Below are 22,611 nucleotides of genomic sequence, written 5' to 3' on the forward strand. Positions count from 1 at the left end.
AAAACTGAAGACTTTAAGTGTTCACATAGGTTAAGAAACTGCCCTTTAAGAAAATCACTAAATATCACAAGATTGCTGATAAAAATTGTGAGAGTTGGCAAGAACTGCATCCTCCAAGAAGCAGCTGAGACTGACAGAGATTGAGACCAAACAAAACCTCTATGAAAGAGGAAAACAGCACTATGAAGGCCCAAGCTCAGAAAAAAAAAAAAAGTACTTGGAATTGATTTTGGTCTGCTCTGGGTACTAGAAGGTTAGATTATGTACGTGATGAAGATATGGGGGAAAAAAGTGAATCCGAAGACAGCTAAGATTAAACATTCATGATAATTGGAAAGGATCTGGGCACCATTATGGAGAAAGAATTCATGCAGAATGAGTTAAAAGGCAATAATTTACACATACATTTCATAGATTGTGCTTAATTTACACATACATTTCATATTGTGCTTTACTTCAAAATATTTTTAACATCTATTTAAATGCATTTTTTAAAAAAGGTCCTGTAGTTGTCAAATCTGCAACACAATTGCCCACCAAGCAGTTTTGCAATTTGTAGTTCATTGCCATCCCATCTTGAACATTTGGACCTAAAGCTTCCCGTCCTAAGGGAAAAAACAAAATGTGTAAGCATCGCATGAGTAGCAATAGATAGGGGCAACTTTTTGTCCAAAAGCATGTCATTGATACCCATGCAAATAAAAACCTAACACAACACCATCAAATGAAAGGTCTGAAGAGTTTAAACAGGAACAGTTACTACTTTGCAAAACAAAACCAGCCTCTGTTTCACATATTAAAGGTGGGAGGGAAAATATAGGAGAAGTTTTACAAAACTGCAGTCTTCTAGCATTTCGTCTGGTTAAAAGGTACAAGAGAGGAAGGTACAAGAAAAAGAGTACAGCAAAGCCACTTTGCCCAAATTCATCTCCTGTGTGACTGTCTTTCTTCAACTTTCAATTACATTATTTACTAAACAAAGACTTTTTCTAGGAAAAAGAGATCTAACCACTTTCAATTTTCCTTATTTTTTCTAAAAAAGTAATATTGACAAATAGGGTTTTTTTTTTTCACATCAGTAAGAGCAGGTAAGTGGCATAACAACACTTTCTACTGTGAGTAAGCAGTCCATCTTCAAAAATCCATCCAAAGTCTCACTGAGCAGAAACAATGGGAACTCTCAATCTGATCAGCACCTTGGAAAATCAAGATCTTTTTTGGGGCTCAAAGGAGATATGTAACAACCTAACCTGAGGAACCCTTTTTTTAAAAAAAAAAGAAAATTAACCTGGACCATTTAAAGACTTTCTACTAAATTTGTCTCCTTTGGCATAAAGCACCAATGATTTAGTTGGGATTGTAAAGATATACTATGCACTTTTCCTATTTTATTAGAACCAGTAATGGAATACACTCACTTGAATTTCTTTGGCTCTGAACGCATACTGCTGAAGAGTATGACATCCAGAGGCTACATTCCAGTCTACCTTTCATTTCAGCTTTTTAACTGTAGTGGGTACATTCCCTTAAAACCTGTGGATTCTAAATCAAAGAAAAACTTATTTTAAATCTCACCAGTATTTAAAAACCCCTAAGAATTCAGCAGTAAGGTTATTAGACTACTTTGATGAATAAAAGAAAACAACAAACTAAGAAATTGTCAGAAGCTTGTAGATAGTTTTCTAAGAAAAACTATTTTTTTTACAATTTGTTAGTTTTGTTAAATTTATAAAACAAATTAAAAATAAACAGTTTCAATAAAGACCTTCACTGAAACATTTTCAGGAGAATACCTGCTTCTTGACCAATATCACTAACAATGCATACAAATTTATTCTTCTCACTATGTGGGAGTCCCATGCATGGGAACAAGGATGACTTCTTTTCTATGCATCTATCAGACAAGGATGATGATCCTTCTCTCTGGATCCTTTTCCTATATTTTCACTCCAAATCAGAAGAAATAACATGATTTTCTGGATGTAAATCTCCTCACCACTTAACCTGTCTAATGCTGTACATGTGCAGACACCTCTGCCCTCACAGGTGTATAAAATGTGCTGGATTTGTCTTATCAGTTGAATAAAAAGAAAGTGGGGGATGTCACCTCGCCACTGCAGAGCCCAGAAAAAATGAGGCATGTTTGCACACTCTTAATCTAAAACATCAGTGGAACAGCTCAGATGCTTTCAGTTCAGCAGGAGTCTGTACAGTTTGATGGATCACATCGACGACGACCATTCAATGAATACTATGCTGCCTGAGACTCTCCACAGAGCTTGCCTCTTTGGCTGGGGCAACCCAGTCTGATTCAAAGTTTGCTGAAGCCAATGGAGAGACTCAGCACTGTCGACAGCATCGTGCTGATCCGAAGCCAGGACAGGAAATTCTGAGGAAACATAAGAGCTACCCTGTTTGTTGCCTTGAATATTTGTTTAGTGTTTTGGAATTTACTGACTAAAGCTGCATGGAAGAAACTTGGCAGCCAGAGACTTTTGCCAAGTTGTGTTATTTTGGTTGTATCAGAACTCCTGAAATAAACCCAAAACTCCAGTGAGACTTTTGTGTTCATGTCATAGCCTCCTTGAACTCACTCCATCCAACTGTTCAGGATCACCCTGGCCTGGCAGATCTGCTGCAGTCTTTGCTAGCAAGGCAATATTATGCTAAGAACATGACGTGCCTGGTTCTCCTCTCACTTTACATCCACCTTATACCTCTATAGCCCATTGGATATAGCAGTTCCAGTTCTGATTTACTCTAGCTTAGAGAAAGAGGAAGATTCAACAGGTTTACTGTAGACCCAAAAACATAACTCCCGAAGTTTGAACTTCGTGGAGTGGCCACCATGATATATTTCCTCGTGCTGAAACAAGCATTAACTGAAGTGGTCATGTCCATCAGTTAATTGACTGGACAGAAGTGTAGTCCCGGGTTCCACATCACAAGTGGCTATCTCGTTGACTAAAATTTTCAAAAAAAATACACCTTTGGAACTAAAAAAATACCACACTTAGAAGAGAACGGACATGAAAAAGGAGCCTGTGGATGATTCAGCTGGAGTTTGTGTTCATTAAGAGGGTTAATACAAATGTTCCTGATTGTTTCTGTTGTTTATGAATCTCGACCTTCAGAACAGCACTGAAATGTGCTGTCTCCTAAAGATGTTCCCTAACGATATGACACACACTTTGTATTGTTTCACTGCACAGAAGCATTAATATCCCAGAGGTAACCCACCCTTCTTTTAACGGCTGGTGACAGGTCCAATGGCTGAGCAAAAATCAGTTGAAGGAAAGGGAAGTCTTGTCGGAAACGAGATTAATCTTGTAACGAGTGTTCAGCCCTGATAACCCATCTGTGCAGAGAACTGCTTTAACTGGAGAGCAATTAACCTTCACCTGACAAGCTCTGTCCAACCGTTATAAACAACATTAAAGGCACAGGATCCCCCTCTTTTTTCCCCCTTTACGTAGACTAAACAATCAGATTCTGAATTCCATGAAAATGGTACATGTAACGGTGCCTTGATGACAAATAGCAGGAAAATTTTTTAAAAGGTAATGGCTGTATGGAAATAATGTGAAAAATGTCGCTGGCTACCACTTTAGTGAGTTGATCTGATTAGTAAAAAGCAACAATTCTGAGCACTTCCAAGGGAATACCTTATGCGTGAGGGAAGCTGATGTGAATATGCCAAAGAGTAACAATAATAAATATGTATGCAAGTAGATAAGAGCTGGTTAACCACATCTCAGGAACACCGCTTTCAGGATGGAGCACGAATTTCCCCAACACCCCTGTGAACCGAAAGCCAAGGGGGAACCTCCTAGAGCTTCTTCACCCATGGCCTTGTGGAAATTACTTGTCAAAATTAACCTCAACTTGTAGAACACATCTGCAGTAACTGGGCTTTTGGGTCAGGTCCCCACAGGACCCGCTCTCCCATCTGACAGCCAGTGCTCCAAGTGATGCATTCACCACAGTCTCTGGAAGGGTCTGTAAATCCAATCCCAGATTCCCAGGCTGTTAGACCACAACATCAACTTAAACAATTGCCTTTCCCACAATAGTCTGAGGAGATAACTGAGCATGAGTCTATTCTTCAAAGATGAAAAGGCACGATATATATGAAGCCACAATAACAAAGAACTAGTCACCTCTGTGGGGAAAGGCCAAGATACTGATCTCAGTCACAGTGGCAGAAACCTGGAATGACTCCAGGGGTATCACTGGCAAAACAATGCACAAAATTCGGACTGAGCTCCTGAATAACTTGGGTGAAAGCCTGGCCCCAGTCAAGCCATTGGCCAAATACTTTTGACTTCATTTTCACCAATTTTACTACATGTTTCGTAGATTCTCATTCATTCTATTCATGTGCTTGAAAGCAATTACTCTTAAGTTATGATTAGCAATGGAGGTTTTCTATCTTTGTTTACTTTTCTGTTGCTCTAAGTTTCTCCTTCTCTTAGCAGAAGTTCAAACATACAGGTTTTCATGGTTTTATTTCTCCGTAAAGTCAGGCAAAATTTCTGTTTCAGTCATTTTGGTTGAATATATATGTCACTGTGGATTGCAAGAAATGACCCTGACTCTTTAATATATCCACAACACGCTCTGAATTATTTGCTGGAGAAGTCCTCCTCAAGGGCTAGTGAAATATATATTTTATTTGGTGATGCATACAAATAAGGAAAGGATACAGATAACAAGGAGCTGGATGGAGGTTGCTTGCTCTCCTTCTGATGGAATGACAATGAATTTTGAAGCATCCTGATTTGCAGTATTGTAAAATGCAGGGTCAATTTTTCTACCATTGTGGAGAAACCCCCAGCTATTTCATAGTCCAGCATTAACAGCATTGGTCTTAAATTTACAAATGTGTTGTACTGTGGCTTAAATGTTTAAATAGTAACAGATAGAACATTACCTTTATATCAAACAAGAAGGGCTTGGATCTTTTCAGCGAATTAGATACAAACAGATAGGAAGTTCCTATTGAAAGCATTTCCTGTATTGGTAGTCCCTGATTTTGGCAACTTATCTGGGTAGGAAATAAACGCAGGAAGTATCTGTCTACAGACTCTTTATCATCAAGGTAATTGCTGTAGCAGCATTTTACTGTTTATCAAGGTAATAAACATATCATCTAAAAAAAGATGTTTTTCAACTCCAAAGAATGAGGTTTAAAAAAAACCTTACAGGCTAGCATTACAGTTATGCAAAATCTTCCATGTAGAATTAATATGCTGCTACTTGTTTCTTTCAGCACAACTGTAATTACGGATTTGTCAAATCAAACACTTCCAGTCTCCTGTGGCTTTTTTCCCCAGTTATAGCACTGTTTCTCTGTATCTTGCTCCCTCATCTCTCTTAGGTCAGGTAGGTCATTTTAAAGAGTTCTGCCACTTCCCATAAATAGTTATTCACCACCCCTTCCTGCAGGTATTTGCATATACCCAGTCCTTGTAATTTGTTGTTGTATTTCCTTCCCATCTATCAGGCACTGCTTACCCTGGCAACACATACATTTAACTAAGCAAGTCAGATCTTTTCCTAGTGTGAAAAGGTTATGCCAGTCTAGTGACACCATTTCCCACCCATCAGTTCAGACATACGCTCCAAATAAACATACACTGCAACTGAAGGGAGACATCATACCACATGCATTCTTTGCACTCTATTTCCAAAATCCACCATTCCAAAAGACCATTTGCCTGGTCCACTGTATGTGGATTATCACTTGGTGTGTCCTTCAGCCTAGCCTTACAAAATTGCTATTACACAGGATTTTTTTTTACCTTTTAATGTTCAGTGACATTTTTATTACAATAATTGTAATTTTATTCACTTTACTTTGAAACAAATTAGATTTATGACATGATAATTACCAGAAGTGGTAATCACTGGTTTGTACACAGCAGTTATTAAAAGCCATTACTAATATTAGTTGTTGATTACCCACTAATATCCCTTTCTTGAAAGGAAAATCTTTAGAAAGGTCTAATCTTTCTAATAGAAGACTATGTGCATAGCAAAAACCAGCAGCCCGGTGCCTAAGGATGTATGCCAAGGAAAGAGGAAACTTCCTTGTGATACAGGTTTGCAACCTGAATCTCACTAGATTTCCTGCAATTTCTTCTCCCTCTGTTCCCTGTGATGAGTTGTTTAGAGGATTATGCAGCCCCTCTTTAAGGGGGGGGGGGGGGGGGGAGGGAATAAACTGAAGGACACAGCACTATCCAACCTCAGGCTTGGTTACGACATTTAACATAACCCTTTCAATCATAAAGACACATTCATCTTTTAAGAAAAGGATTGATACCTTTTTCATATAAGCGCTTGAAAGTTTCTGTATCGTTGGTGTTTTGAACACAGTCAACATTTCTTCAATAATACACAAATATATATTAAGGAGAGCAAGACAGCTAGCAGAACACATGCCATTTTGGCCAACCCTTGGCTTTTCATTACTGACAACATGCAAAGCTGCTAGTATTTCTCTACTGTATAATTATCTATCAACAGAATTTTTTAGTAGTTAATGATGAATCTGATAGAAACCACATGGCAGTCACTGAAAAGATTTTTGTTAACTTGACAAGCTTTGGCACTGCATGTGGTATTTTCCAATAAAGCTATTACCTTTACTTTGTTAAAATTGATAATACAAGTGATACAAATTCAATTTTTCTTTTTCTTTTCTCCACTTTGCTGATTTTCGAAAGAATTCTGCTGGCCTGAAACATGCATTATGAAGCCTACTACTTTTTGAATGAAGAGCATTATATATTTTTACTGGATTATAAACTCTCACTTGGAAAATAAGTATCTTCTTTTAGCATTCACATTTCTCAAAACTACTTCTGTATTTTTCAGCAAGTCATTCTCTAAGAGCACTTGATTCTTTTAACGTTATTTCTGAAAGGCCTTTTGTAACTCCTGGAACTTGCTGAAAAACATTTTGTTAAGAGATAATATAGTTCTTGTTAAGAAAAAACAAACAAACAAACCAACTCAGACAAACATACATATTTTCCAGCTGTTGTCCCTTGCCTGGGGACTTGATTCTAGAAAGCAAAATCCTTATATTTGACTTCATTTTGGCATATGTAGCCACAAACCAGTTTGACTTAAATGACTGATGATTAAAAGCAAAAGAAAACAACACAAAAATCCCCCAAAATACCTTCTTCTGTTCTTATGTGACTATTTCTTCCTTGAAATTGTTCATTTGTATTTGAGTCACAAATACTATTTTACCTGGAAATAATTATAGGTCTGATTCTACTGCCTTTTTTGGAACAAAATCTTCATGAAATTGGTGGAAACATTGAATTAAGGAGTGCAAGATCAGGCTAAGTGATGTAAGGCACTCTTGCTGTTCTTGCTTCTAATTCAGCAGAGCACTCAGGTGTGTGCTTAGCTTTAAGAAGGTTGTGTCATATCACCAAAGCCAGTGGAAGTATTTACAGGCTTAAAGTTAAATATACCACTGGATCATTTGCTAAGTGATAAGAATAAAAAGAGAATAATATTTATAAATTTTTTAATGCAAGGAACAGAAGTACAAATTACTGTATTAGTTCTGTTGGATTCAGTGCAGATGTAGTCCTCTAAACAAAGACTTAAACATTTCCATACACCAAGAACGGGGTTTTTTTTAACCATCTCCAGCTTTCCTTGGCTTTAGAAGTATATGAGTGAGTACTTAGATTTTCTAAAAGAAAGTAAGAGAAAAGTAATACTATAGTGAGAAGCACAGACTAAGATTCCTCACCAAATAAAGTTTCTTGCTACCATATACTGCTTTAATCAGTATATCCATACTCTTTCAAACTTTAGAAACCATAAAACCATCCTGTCCTTTATCAAATACATAAGACTTTTTCTCCCAGATATCGTAGCTTCCATGTGAACAGGACATTACAAATCAATAATAACAAGTGGACATGCACATACGTAGAAGTAAATGAGAGTAAAAGAAATATCCACAAGCGTAATCAGTAAGTCACTGTAAATTCAAGATAACTCACTGAAGAGGTTTTCTAAGAATAACTGCATTGGCAGCAGGGAGAGAAATACAAGACTTGTTACTTGACAAGCAAGTAGAATGCTAGTTGTATTTTTCTATTTAAGGTTCTTTCCTCCACTATAGGATAATGGGAAAAAAACCCCAAATGACCTTCAGGATAAGTATTTTTACTTCATCCCAAGGTAACGGTTAAGTAATTTTTGCTCCATTCTATTAAAAAAACCACCAAAAATACTGATGCCTAATTCAGAAGCCTTTGATATTTTCTAAAATTGTATTTACAGTAACTAGTGGGACACTTATAATTAGCAGTGGTGCACTGATTTGATAGTCTTCATCTTCAGTGCGTTGCACCGTTGTGCTACTGCATGTATCTGCCAGATACAACCTGTGCCAGAAGGAAACATGTCACCTTAGCACTGAAATCCTGACTGTTAGGAGACCTTCTCCACTTGGAAAAAACATTTTATCCTTCAAATGTCAAAAAAACATAACAGTGAGTTTAGCTGTGTGTGCACCAGGTATAGGGAAGCGAATGCATCAGAAATATCAGCCCCCTGACCACATACCAAAACCAAAATCCTGGCTGTGGAGGTGCACACCTTCTCCCACCACTCTCCTCTCTGCAGTTTCCTACATCACCCTCCACAGGAGTCGTCCCTGCTCCTGGTCAGAGGGAGAGGTCCCCAGCCTGAGCGAGGGTGACTGCTCTTACAGCGTAAAGCTAAGAATTAAAGTGAGCCATCCATGTCAGATGCTAGGAAGAAGATACTGCTGCATCCTCCTTCTTAGGAGAAACCTTCCACCCAGAGCCTTCCCCATCATGGGGGAGAAGGGGAAGGGGGCAGCAGAAGGAGAGCAGAGGACAAGAAGAGATGTATATTCCGGTAAAGTCATGCTTGTGATGTCAAACCCAGTGCCAGAAAGCTTACACAAGTGCTTGCCTTCATAGATACCGATTAGCCCCAGTTAAGTCAGTCATGAGTCCCGAGTGTCCCACCGGTCTGTCTGCAGGTTTGTGATAGGAAAAGGATGAATCAAACAGTCTTACTGGAAGGCCACCTTTGCATGTGTGTACGTTTAGAGCAATTTCTACCCAGTTATGAACAAATACATAGCCGTTCGCAACCCAGTTTTGACATTTAATGACTCCATGACTTCCCTGAAGACGACAGTGAATTCCCAGCACAGAGATCCCAGACAAGGCTCTCCACCTTCTTTGACCACAACCTCATCACCTGCATCGGGATAGTTGGGCTACCCATTGTCAGCAGACAGCACAGACCATTATATTGAAATTGAAAAAAACATTTGCTAAACATTGTTTGTTTAGCAAAAGCACAAACACTCGTTTGGCCTTCAAATGGAATTTCTTTATTTCAGAAACCTCTCAGTTAAATGACTTCTTTATGTACTCGGTATAGAAGAGGAATTGAATCTCTTTGGACTGGATTAGCTTCATGTCAGAGTACATTTCCTGCATCTGGAGTACAAAGCACCTGTCATTCCTTTCCAGTCATTTTACATTTTGCACTTGCATAAATAAAATCCTTGTTTCAGCATAGAAGGCCTTCCCAGCACCCTGGGCACCAAAATCCTCAACGTTTTGGGGTGCCTATTTCCCCCTGCAAGTTTCACCCTCCCAGACAAGGAGACAAAATGTATGTTCTTCCACTCAGGAGGCTTTGCTGACTGCACTGCATTACTAGGCTGTATAATACGCAGCTGCGCGCAGTCTCTTCTCACCTCTGTAAGGTGGAGGTAAAATAATAATGATGAGATATTGTTTACAATCATTTACCCTATTATAATTCAGCCAATATAAAACCTCAAAAAATAAATAATAAGAGCTCCTCAAAATGCATACAACATCTAAGATTTTACTGTACCATCATTTTTGAAAAAAAATTTCCCATCAACATCAATAGTGCATTCTGATTACCAGATGCAAAAACCAGTGTTACTATCTCAGCACTTAGCCCTTCTTTTAGCAATGCAAAACACGACTCCCTGAACCTCAAGATTTTCATAGAGCGCCTGTCATGTCCTGTGTGCTCTGAAATACATCGCAAAACCAAAGGGAATTCAGCTATTTGAGGAGCTACTTAGCATATAGTAGATACTGGCCAGCAATGCAGAGGAGATTCAGATCTTTGTCTCTATAGATAACCTCTTGAAAGCATCAGTGATTACAAAAAGAGAAATTTCATAACTCTTTTTAATCACATTGTCTTCAGGCAAAACTTTCAGATTTCAAAAACCGTCACAAAAAGCATCAAATGATCTTTAAAATGTAAACATCTAAGCAGAAATTACTGAGAAATCAAACTGCAGCTCCACTTAGCTAATGGTCAGGCACCGCTGCTATTCCCTATCTCTTACTAAATCTCTGGCATAATTAGAAAAGTACAGAAATACACAATACCACGAAAAAAACAAATACCTTGATCCCAAATCTGATAATACAACGCTGCGGAGTCCTCACTGTACATGCTGTTTTGCTCTTTACGTAAAATTAGTTTCACTATCACAAAGCGTTTAGTTACAGTTATACTTCTGCAATTAATCACAGCTATTGCTATATCTGTAACTGCTATCTATTGCAACATACAGAGAAGCAAAAACTAGATAGACAGACATATAGATTTATTCAACTTTCTAAGTGACACAATCTGAAAAACTCAGCAAAGCCATTCTTAAAAAAAAAAAATAAAATGCACCAAGATCAATTTATAAGCCAATAAGAGAATTTTATTGTCCAAAAAATTAAAACATAAAAGAACATGCCCATGAGATCTTGCCGCCACCATTAAAATAACATTTAGAAAGGTCCCAAGTATAAGGATAAGAGTTTCTAGAAAAGCACATAATTAACACCTGCATGACAGAGAAAGAAGAACTGGTGCCTCTCATTCCCACTTGCTAATATTTGTGTCCCCATCAACAAGAGAAGCCTTTAAAAGTATCCAAAAGGTTAGTGCTCTTAGGAACCCTTTTTTTCCTTCCAGTGCACACCCTCTCCCCTTATGGCAGTCCGCAAACACATCCAAGTTGTCAGAATGATACCTACAAGAAATTTCAGAAGCTCTCATAAAAGGGCTTCGCATATGCAATCCACAGCACTGAACACTGAATTTAAAAAACTCAATTTTTTTTCCGAGTTTGAAGTTTTTAAGCCTTGCGGATGGTTGGAGTAGGAAAAAGGAAATTTACTAGGCAGTACAAAGGAAATCTTGTTGTCCTCTATTGTGGCAGTGGGGGTGTTGCCCAATTCTAACTTATCTAGGTTGATAAAGGAAACCAAAGAATACGCCACTGAAAAAAATTCCAACAAAAAAGGTACCCCTTTCTTACCTTAATAGTGCTTGCCATAATGTGATCAAGATTATTGATCGCTAATAATTGCTAATAATAATTATTGCTTCGCTCTGACCAGAAAGAAGTTTTGATGAGGTTGTTTAGAGCGGATGAGATTGTGCTAACTCTGGGAAATGAAGTCAGCCAATGGCAGGAAGAGGTTTCTATTGGTCCTGGCCACTGCAGCTCGAAGAAACAGGATATTTGGGAGTGAAGAGATAAGAGTCCTAAAACAATGTTGTTTTTCTTGATGATATGTGACTACATTTTTTTTTTTCTAAAATTTTTTTTTAAACAAAAAAGTCAATTGCCTGTGACTGCCTGGGCAGGTGTGATCTGATGTGCAGTAAGTGTGACATGCCACTTTGAGGCAGGATGCAGATGTCAGATGAAATGGGCCAAATTCAGCACTAGTTTCATGCAGTCTATTCACTGGGGAATTGCTGATTCGGGGCCAATGCCAGACTTGGTATAAGCGGGTGTAACTCCAAATATGTTAATGAAGTCTAGCCTCACTTACGCCCCATCTATATTTGTCCATTAACCTCATTCCTGGATTCTTGAGCTATTGACACTTTCTAGCCTATCTGATCTAGCTTTTTTTTTTTTTCTTAGAGAAGAAGCTAGTACATTGGAGACAATCAATTCCTTTTGATGCCTCTTTCTTAATGAGGAAAGGAAGTCACAAAAAGACATTTCAAAAGCAAATGCATGAATTCCATAGACTTAAATTTTCCACACTCCTCCTTTGCTTCACAGCTCTATCCATGCATGAAAATTAGATGGTTCCACTGGCGATTCCCCTAGCAGTTGGAGTGTGATAGTCATTTTTTATTCAGTGTTGTATTTTTATTTGTACTTTTGTAGTACTTGGCAGGCACAGGGCACCCCAAAACTACCAGCTGTGCAAACAGAATACCGTCTCTGTCCAGACCCTTGCTTAGGAGTCCTGAACCGAAAAAAAAAAAAAAAAAAAAAAGATGGGAATAACAAAGGCAAAGTGTTTCCACAGTACCAGCCAGTGTAAAAGTCCACATGTGAAGAACCACTCAGGATCCAGTGCTGGCACAACCCTCTTGCCCGTATGAGTCTCACAACATCTTATGTTTTTGTAAAAGACGTAGTTCCTGGTGTCAAGAGATTCTGAGCTTTCAGCTAAAAGAGAAAAGGTTGAAAATAGGACCCTCAAAAATTGAAGGAAAAATTAAAGGAAGTCAGAATTTATTGATTTTTTAATAACCTTGTAATTTTTAAAAGCTGCTCCTAATACAACTGGTTTATGATTTCTCATAACATCAAACCATGGACACGTAAAGCACTGCAGCACTGGGTAGATAATTCCTGCTGTAATAAGGTCCTGCCCTCTGACTAGGAACTCAAGAAACAGTGATGGCTTGTCATAGTATTATTTAGTGGAAGCAGCTGACCTCACCCTCTCCCAATGCCTTCCTCTCATGCTCCTTAGGAAAAGAAAAGGAAATCGGAGTGTTGTTCTGTAACTGGAGATGACTGCTGGCATTCGGCATGCATTTTTTTCAAATGGTACACAATGACACACAATTCACTCTTCCCCTCCTATCCTGACCCGAAGAAGGTGAAACGCGGCCGTGCACTTTTCCAGAGACACACATGGAGGACACGAAGCACTGCCTGCTTGGCCCTCGGGCATTCATCCTGCAGGCGCTGCTCCATCTCACCTGGGGCAGGGCAGCAGAAAGGCTTGTCCACACACTCCTGCTCACAGGAATGGCTCTGCCACCCGCTAGATCCTGGGAAATCCTTGTTTCCAGGTGACCCATGAGGACCGAAGCGCTGGAAACCCCGGACACAACAGAGTGACGCAGGACCAGTGCAACTGGGATCTGGCAGAGCTACCCCTGGGAAGACCCTGTTTCAAGCTTGGTAGTGTGCCACCCAGCTAAGCCTGTGTCTCAACTCATCTCCAATTGCGTCACAAGCCTTGGAGCCCCATCAGACAGCTCAAGGCTCAGGATCCTGAGGTGCCACAGGATCAACTCAAGTTTTATAAGTTTAGCTTGATTTTATAGTTCACTTTAAGAAGCTCTGGTTTCTTGCACTGTAAAAATGACTTCTGGTCACTTCAGAGCAATACAGAGTCAGCACTGCCATGCAATAGTTTATATTCTCCATTAGTTGGTTCAAGTAGAAATCCGGTGTTGCACTGCTGAATGTCCTCTTGCAGTCTACATTTACTGAATTACTGTGCTTCTGCAGAGTAGGTAACTTCTGGTAACTTTCCTATTTTCATTACAAACAGTATGAAAAGAAAGCAATTTACAGTAATTGTATTTCATGGGGATGTTGATTTCCTCCCTTTTCATCTCCAAACAATGAGCAAGACAGCCAAAAGATTAGAACCTTTTTCTTGAAATTTCAAAGCATTGTATAATGTTTCAGTTGGGTGACTTCCACTCCAGTTAAGCCCATGATATTTTGTTTTTCTCAAATATATTGAGAGGCTTGAAGTATCAGTTCCAGCTCTCCAGCGGATGGGATCTAACAAATTAATTCACAAGCAGGTTTTATTAATGATTATTCTCCAGCCTACCTCCATATAGACAAACCTCCTCTTGACTTATATAGGGCTTTTGGAAGCATAAGGCAGCCAGTATCAGACTGCTGAGCTCCATTATTATTATATAAGTTTTACAGAGCCCACAGCCCGGTAAGGATTTTGCCATTTTAAACTGGCACACATTCTGTGCCAAAGAATTCAGTGAAGTTTATTTGACTTTCAAACTAATACCCACAGGCAGATTTCTGAGAGCTTATGCTTATGTCGATCCAATTGCAAGACAGAGCCTTGGTATTGTAAGGAAAGGAAAATAGTGGGTTATCAAATCACCATCATCCAGTTGCAAAAGAAAAATAGTACAAACACTTCTTCTATTTTTCTCTTTTCTGCATTTTGTTAAGGTTAAATAGAAAGAAAATACGTTTTTGTTATGTTAGGCAACTATGTGCTATTGTCTGAAATAATGCTGTGTGAGTTTGAAAAAATGCATCTTGGTCAACAAAATCCACACAAGTCACCTAACACTCCCTCACCCCTTAATTTCTCTCAAGCTTGTCATTCTAATTTGTCTGGGCTCCTTTCTGTTGGAATTTTCTTCTACCTTCAAACCTGCATCTAGAAACCACAGAGCAACAAAACACTACAGTATGTGTTAACATTACACATGTGCTTCGGTTTCTTGACCAAAACAGGGGTTTTGCACATGTTTTAGAATTACAGCTGTGCTTAAGTTCTTTCCCAAATACAGACAGGCTTAAACACTGCTTTAAGTGCCTTCTACCTTTAGGACTGAAGAGGTCCCTCTTTAGAGCAGAGCTTTCTAAACTGGAGAAAGAAGGATCTGATCTATGCTGATCTAAGTCTGATTAAACTAGCAGGGCCTTATACAGACCTAAGTATTTGGTTTGGCCATGCAAAAGAAGTAATTAGACTAGGTCCTAAACAAAGAAGATGAATTTCCAAAGAAAAATGTTGGTTTGCGTGTTGCATCCTTTCTAGGATATACTAGAATATGTTCAGTATGCATGTACTCACCTAAACACATGTAAAATATTTCCAAAGAGACCATTTCTCATGCTATTTGAAACACCACTATGTCTAAAAACAATCCTGTCCTCGGATTTTTTCATATCATATAGAGTGTTACAACGTAGGAAATATATTGCAATATTCCCTACGTAAACAGATCTGCAATCAATCTTGCTGTCTGTGAGGTAAACCAAGAACACTGCTCTCAGCCTTGGGCTGACCAAGACACTAGAGACACACTCTGCTACCCTCACTAGTGCCACTATGTCTTTATTTTCACAATGCTTGTTCAGCAGCCTGACCACATATCTTCTTTCCCTTTTACTTTCAAAATGTTGTTAGTACTGCTAATAATGTGCCCTTCATTCCTTTAACCGTACAGATTTCTTAACATTATAAATAACTCAGGGAAAAGAGAGGCAAGAGGCGAGGCAAGAGGCGAGGCGAGGTGAGGCGAGGCGAGGCGAGACGAGGCAAGGCAAGGCAAGGCAAGCTCTGTTCCTCTTATTGACATTACAGGTAACAAGGATCTCCTTTAGTTAGAACCAGGCTAAAAATAAAAAAACTTGAGTACAATAAAAGACTTTGCATTGCAGTTTTTGCAAGCAGATTTTAAGAAATTCAGGAAAATTAATGCTACTTCATGGCACATGAAGATACATCTGTAAAGGTCTTAATCCTCTCAAAAACATGCAGCATTTTGCTTAAATGTATCTCCAGACATCACTTTGGTCATACTCAGATCAGTGTGTGAGGGCCAAATACACTCTTACCAAGTTGTCAGCAAGCCCTTCAGCAGGACTTCCTCCCTTTAATTCACAGTTTTCAGCTGGCTCTGAAGAAAATGTCAGTAAATCAACTCACAGAAGGGGAAACTCTCCCCTCACCACAAAGAAATGGGCTTTTAGCAGGGGAACAAACAGGGGTGCTCAGGAGAAGAACAGAATTTCACAACCTGCCCCGAGGGACTGCAGGGCCAGCAGCAAAAGTGCTTCTCTCTGGTGTGATGGACCCTCATTCCCCTGTCCCCAGGACTGTTGGGCCTTCGGGGATGCTGAAGGGACCTTTTCTTTCCGCACCTGAGTGGGTTGGATGCAGCACCAGGTCTGAGAGCACAGGACAAACTCCATCCTGGGAAAAATGGGGTCCAGTTCTGGGGTGGGCTCATGTCTGTTGTTCCATGGCTGGAAACGTGGAGGTCAGCGCTCTGGGAGGAAGGCACTACTCTGAGTGAAGTGGGGCATTTGCTTTTGCCAAACTCCAATTACTATGTCAAAGCAAGCAGCCCATGTAAAGCTGCATAATTAATACTAATTATCACTACCTGGCCACTGGGCAATACAGCATGCATCCCACAAAAAGCACCCTTTCCTCCAGTACTCTTTCCAAGCTTTCACGATTCTCATTTCCCTTACCACCGGGTCTTGCACCACAGTGGAAGGAGGAGGAACACGTCCTCATCCCTTCGATGTCCCTCCCCCCAGTTAGCGCTGAGCACCCCTGGGAGCTGCGGGCAGCTCGGCACCGGCCGTCACTAGAGGGTGCTCCCGGCCCCTCTAAAGGGGAGCTGCTGGCTCGCCTGGCTGCATTGTTTCCTCCAACGCGACACAATGAACAGCTCTTTCCAGAGTCAGAAATTACTTCTTTTAATAACAGGAGTACTTTAACAGAGCAGATAAAAGAGATTTCTTCCTGCTGTGGTGGCACCCACTGTCGGTTTTGCCCTCAGGGCTGGTTACGACTTAATCTTTTCTCACTCTCCCATCTTTGCTTCCTTTCCATCACCCCACGCGCTATCTTCAGCTGCTCCAACCCGTTCAGACAATTAGTCCCTTCCCGTCTTTCCCCACCTTCCTTCCTCTCATAGCAATGAAGTCACTTCACTCTCTGGCAGAACCGAAGAGTCGGGAGAGAGTCTGATTTGGGGGCAACATGATTTTTTTTTAATTTTACTTCATGGAACAATAGTAATCAAGAATGGATTGTTTTTCGATGGACAAAGTTAAACAGAAATGAAATGCTGGAAGTTTTCAAAGTGAAAGTACTTCATTTACTGCAACTGAGTCCTTAACTATGACTCAAGCTATTTAAACTTCTATCAGCCAAAATATTTTTGGTGACTACACCACTGTTTGCCCACCTTTTCTGCTCTAATCATCTTTGGAAACCAGCTATACTCTCTACATAAAAAAAAATACCACTGAAATGGGACATGACATGGGAGCTCTGTTTACACGTCACTATTATATTGACACTGGAGTTATTTGCAATAGTCAACACACGTACTTCATAACAGGGAGTGCTGACACACTCATTTGCAGACAGGGAATTGAATCACTGCTGAAGTGGGGTTCACTTCATCAGGCTTCAATGATTTTAAATGTAGGTGTGAAAACTAAGCTAGTTCTCTAAGACTTCTTCTGCAATACAACTATCTTCATCATGTCATTCAGTCTCACCTACAACATCTGCTTAAATGAGGTGAGATGAATCACACCTCTAAAGTACTTCTTTTTCTCTCTCTCCATTACCTAAAAAGGGAACCTATACGATTATCTGAGACATCCACCTTTTGGGTAACTCTGCTTATGTGAGATGAATCTCACCTAAATTTTCTTTTAATTCTTCCTTAATTTTCCCATCTCCAAAATGTTAACAGTTGAATAACCAAATGCCAAAGGAGTGCTGTACAGACTAGTAATTAAAGTGTGCTGAAACCTTCAGCTGAAAATTGCCACCGATATGAAAGCTATTTGTTTTATGTTTGATGCTAATTTAAACCTGGTTAAGTGACGATACCACACAAAAAACCCAAAACCAAACCAAAACACTTCAAAAAAGGAACTTCTCTTCAAGGAAAAAAGACATAACTGTGAGGGCAAAGGCCAACATTTTTCATCACTTTCTTCCAAATGTTTTAGATAATTTTAACTGAACTACACAATAGTTTGAACTGGTATTACAGAACACTGTCCTTCAAGGTCCTGCCAGCCCTAGATTGATGGGCATTTCACACAGCAAATATGTCTGGCATATTGGATTTCTACACCGTATTAGTGAGGCTGTTTCAAGATTTTCATCAAGAATGGAACCTATTAAAGTGTCTCTCACACTCTTCTGGCTTTTATAGCATGCTTTGGAGGACTGCATGCTCTTTTTTTTGCTCCACAACCAGGAAGTCTACAGAACATGCTTTCAACTGTTTTATTTGACCTTTCACCTCCAGGTTTTTGCCTAATCTGCAAATTTGAATAGGAGGTATAGCTGTGCTTTTTTTTTCCCCCGCTCTCTAAGTAACTAGCTGAATTCCTTAAAGGACCAGACACGCATCTAAAACTGGGACTCTTTTGGTATTGTACTTCTTTGTTAGTGGCTGTGAACAAGAAACAGATGTGAAATATCTGTGTTTGAAATGTAGTGACCCAGAAAGACCAGGGCTAATCCAGATCATTCTTAATAACTGAAATCTGCCACCCTTTGACCACCTCGAGATACATGCACACACCCAGGAATATCCCCACCCCCACCCTAGCAGACAGACAGACAGACACAAATAGAAACCCTCAGGACTTTCATACATCTTTTTGCTAATTATGAACTCAGATGTAGTTCAAGATTTGAACAACAACAAAAAAATTGATTCCCCATTGATCTTTTTCCCAGTATTGATCAGACTCCTTCCATTTAGACAGCTGTCTTCTACCAAAGGTGAATTCTTCAGCACTAGGAAGAGAGAAAATGTAAAAGAAATGGTAGACATACAAACAAAACTTTGGTCTACTTAGTTTGTCTCAATTCATGCCAGGTATCTCACAGCATCTTATGCCAAAACTGAAATAATTACCCTGTCTGCAGTAGCGACCACTTGCCTGGTGCCACTTTTGGCTGTGGGTGACAGGGCACAGTTAGAAGAGCAACAGGTTGATGGAGCAATGAACTAAGACTCCTCCATGAACATTTGTCTTTTGTCAAAATTATGAAGGAGAAATTCAGGTTGAAGGAGATGCCATTCCTGTCATTGTTTCCAAACACTAAATGCATGCTGCATGCATACACAGTAAAAGCAAACTACTTCCACTGCACTGGTAACTTGTTTTTCTTTGGTTTTCTTTTTTTATGTCTAGGACAGAAGAATACATTTAGCTGGCCCTCTTAAATACTGAAAGCATGAAAACAATAATCAATGAAAAAATATTTTGCAGTAAGATTCAAAAAATAAATAGAAATTAAGCACTTGGAAAATGTAATAGTACATCTAGGAATACTCCTGAGGTTAGGCTCTGTGGTCCAAAAAGGATAAGTCACACATTTCTGTAATTGTCTGATATTTCTGGCTCTCTCTAAGACCCCATAATACCATAAGGCTTGTGAGAAAAAAAAAAATTAAAAAAATCACTGTTAACTAACACTGGACTATCTTGAATCTCAGTTATACAATTAAACTGAAAATATTTACCACCTTTTTGAAAAGTAGAGCAAATATGCGAGAGGAAATAATAACCAAAAATGCCTGTAGAGACTGCAGTTTTCTTGTGGCTTTCTGAAGAGCAGAGAGGATAGGTCTCAAATCACAGCATGATGATGTGCTACAAATAGCTCACACATTTCTCTAGCAATGAAACGCCTCATTCCTCTCTTCTGCTAGATCCCATGTCTGGGATCTTTACCACCTATCTGCAGTGGTGGTCACGCACAATCATCTGGTAGAAGAAAGGACTTCTGTTTGGAAACTGGGTGATCCCAGGAACTGCTTGTTGCCAACTCTCTACCTTTGGTGTTATTTAAGCAGTTTATAAAATAAATTTTTATTACCAGAACAGAACATGCCTGTGAACTCTTCTAAAGAGTAACAGGGTACCTTGGAACTGTAAAGCTTGATGACAAATACCAAGTATTTCCAACATCCAAGAAATGTCATGCTGATAAAGTCCTACCTGATCTGATTTCTGTATGGCCACATTTCTAAAGCTCAGTACATTTAGAGAAAGACATTTCCAACAACATACAAGAAAATTAGGTTATTATCTTAAAAGTACTACAGTGAAATCAAAGGACTTGGCAACAATAAACCAAAATATTTTCTCTTGGGGACTAAATAGACCGGCAAGAAAGAGAGCAAAGGAGTTCTCAATTACTTTAATGGATAAAAACTGAGCGCATAAAATGCTTATCACTTTGGAAAAAGGCACAGAATATAGTTAATTGCCAAAATAATTCTAACTCAGAGTTTTTACAGACCTGGGATTTGTCATCATCATCACAATCTTTTCACCCATATCTAAAGCACTTTGTAGGTTACACAGTGTTTTAAGAAAAATAAAGACAATGTCCTGCTTCCACTGACATGGATGGCAAAACTCCTTTTGATTCAATGGGACTAAGGTCTCAACCCACTGAGAATTAAACAAAATTACACAGTGTCACAGTTTCCTGCAAACAAAATTCCAAGTTTCAAAGGGCTCTAAGTAGGTCATATTACAAGACGCAAAAAGTACTGTCCAATAACAAAAATTGAGCAGAAGTGGAGACAGTGAGGGAACCAATAATTGATAGAATTTAATGCATGATTTAAGGCCCGGGAAAGAATCCCTAAAGCCTTCTCCTACTATGAAAGGCTTGCCAGACATGTGTGAAAAACTTGCTAAAACATGTGTGTTGAATTACCTTGGTGGCCTGTGACTTTCTCAACAACCATTCGCAATTAGCTGAGATCCAGTAAAACAGAAATAAAGTTTTGTATGCAGCATTAGTCCTGTAGAATGGGGCACTTTTCTAAAAGGATCTGTGTTTTGGGCCTGGCCCTAGAAGATGCCAAACTTCTCCAGTTCATGGCATTCAACTCCACGGGGTGTCTCCTTCTTCATCTCTATCTTCCCAAAAGACTGTATCAACTGAAAAATAAATGTTTAAACTCTCCCTTCTTCTATTGAGCTGGATCTGACTTTGAATCACTTCATCTTACTCACTCTAGAATTAGCCCAGTATTTCCCACAACGTACTGTGACTGGTCTACAGAAGAAGTTCCTTGTTAAAGCACGTCTATCTGAAGTGTTAATGCATTTCTCAAAAAGGAGCTGTGGCATTGAGGCAGTTTGGTTTCCTTTGCATCTTTGCTCCCTAATTCCCCCTCCCCACAGCCAAGGATTCCTCCGCTCCCTCCTGTCACCCGCAGACACTGCGCAAGCGTCAGGGTTCTGTAGCCATTCTGGGTCCATGCCTGTATGCCAGGCAGCCGTGGCCAAATGCCATGCAAAATGCACCCAGTGCAGCACAAACCGCTCCTGCGACCTCTCCCTTGGTGGGCACACAACTTGTTTCCCTCACCTCCCTACTGAGCTATACAACCCCATAGAAAGCTGATTATCTTTGAGCTCTCAAGCCCTCCATTGAGTCGATGGAGAGCTCTGTTTCCTTATGAAATGTGGACAGGATCTACTTGAGGCAAGCCTGTCCCAGACTGTCCCTCCAGTCAAATACGCCCCTACATTGAATGGCTGCCTTGATGAAGGGGTGATCATCTCTTCACCCATAAATTTGTAACCAGTATCCCATACACAATTCTATGTTAGCAATGAAGAGAATCAAGACGAAAATTTTGTTTGGCTTGTAAATGGCAAATTGGTTACGAGAAGAGGGCAGAAGAAATGTTATTCATGTCAGTGTCACTTTTTTAAATGATCTGGCATTAAAGAAAAGGAAAAGGAAAAGGGAAAAGAAAAGGGAACGGGAAAGGGAATGGGAACAGGAAAGTAGGATATTCTCCTTAGACTTCAAATAACCAAGATTTATGGGTTTTTTAAGTGTTAATATTTCGTAGCTTTTCAGTTCCTACGTTCAACAAAGGACACTACTGGTACCTGTGTTTTTGTCACTTAGCAACTGTAACTGTTGGATTTCTTTTTAATGATCTCATTTTGGTTTTGAAAATAATACCACACATGTGAACTTCAGTCCTGCAAAGACTTATATATGAGCTTATCTTTACCCAATTGAACACTACATTCTCATTGACTTTCGTTAAGACTACATAAAATGTAAGAAATTTATGGATGTGGTTTTGCAGGCTTGGGACTATTTTTTTAATTTTGACTTTTTCTGAGAAGCTTCATTCTAGCTGTAGCTGAGCCTCTATTCATGCCTTCACATACCGTAGGCACAAATGCTTGAAGCCACTGGTTTGCATGTCCAGTGTAGGTCAGTCTACTGCGAGACTTACCAGTGTAATCATATATTTAGAGTTTTAGGAGAACTAAACAGCAGGTGAAAAAAATGCAGGCAATTTTCAGAAAACCTGGATTTTCCTGTCTGATGTGGAAAATAGTCTTCAACAGACTTTTAAAAGCCATTTTATTGATAATGGGCTTACCAAGAGTATAGAAAAATGCCATTTGAAAAACAGTCCTGTATAGATGGATTGACCTTTGTACCCTGAGCTGCTGACACTACTATTAGTGCCAGTTCTTCATAAAGAGTTACTCAGCATATCAACCTACTTTGACAACTAACCACAGGTATCTAAGATAGCCAGATGGTTTAACACCCCAGCACTCAAGCACAGTGCTTGTTCCCCTCCAAGGCTGAGCTTGCAAAGACCTCTTACCATATGCATCATTTGCATCACAGTTCAGTGAAACTGTATTTATTTATGGGC

General features: G+C 39.5%; 1 protein-coding gene across 4 annotated transcripts in view; it reads right to left on the reverse strand.

The window, feature by feature from the left end:
• Positions 1-22,611, reverse strand: part of ERG (ETS transcription factor ERG) — a 109,676-nt gene that overhangs the window by 54,879 nt on the left and 32,186 nt on the right. The window contains exon 1 of one of the 4 annotated variants that reach the window (XM_074814370.1): positions 11,393-11,759. The exons of 2 other annotated variants lie outside the window; for them this stretch is intronic. In XM_074814370.1, coding sequence (XP_074670471.1) covers positions 11,393-11,410 — 18 coding nt within the window. In that variant the 5' untranslated portion in view covers positions 11,411-11,759. Of the gene's footprint in view, positions 1-10,481; positions 10,516-11,392; positions 11,760-22,611 lie in introns of those variants that run through there. One more of the 4 variants, XM_074814372.1, reaches the window with a different exon arrangement.

Source organism: Strix aluco, chromosome 2 (genome assembly GCF_031877795.1).
Source record: "Strix aluco isolate bStrAlu1 chromosome 2, bStrAlu1.hap1, whole genome shotgun sequence".
Taxonomy (NCBI): Eukaryota; Metazoa; Chordata; class Aves; order Strigiformes; family Strigidae; genus Strix; species Strix aluco.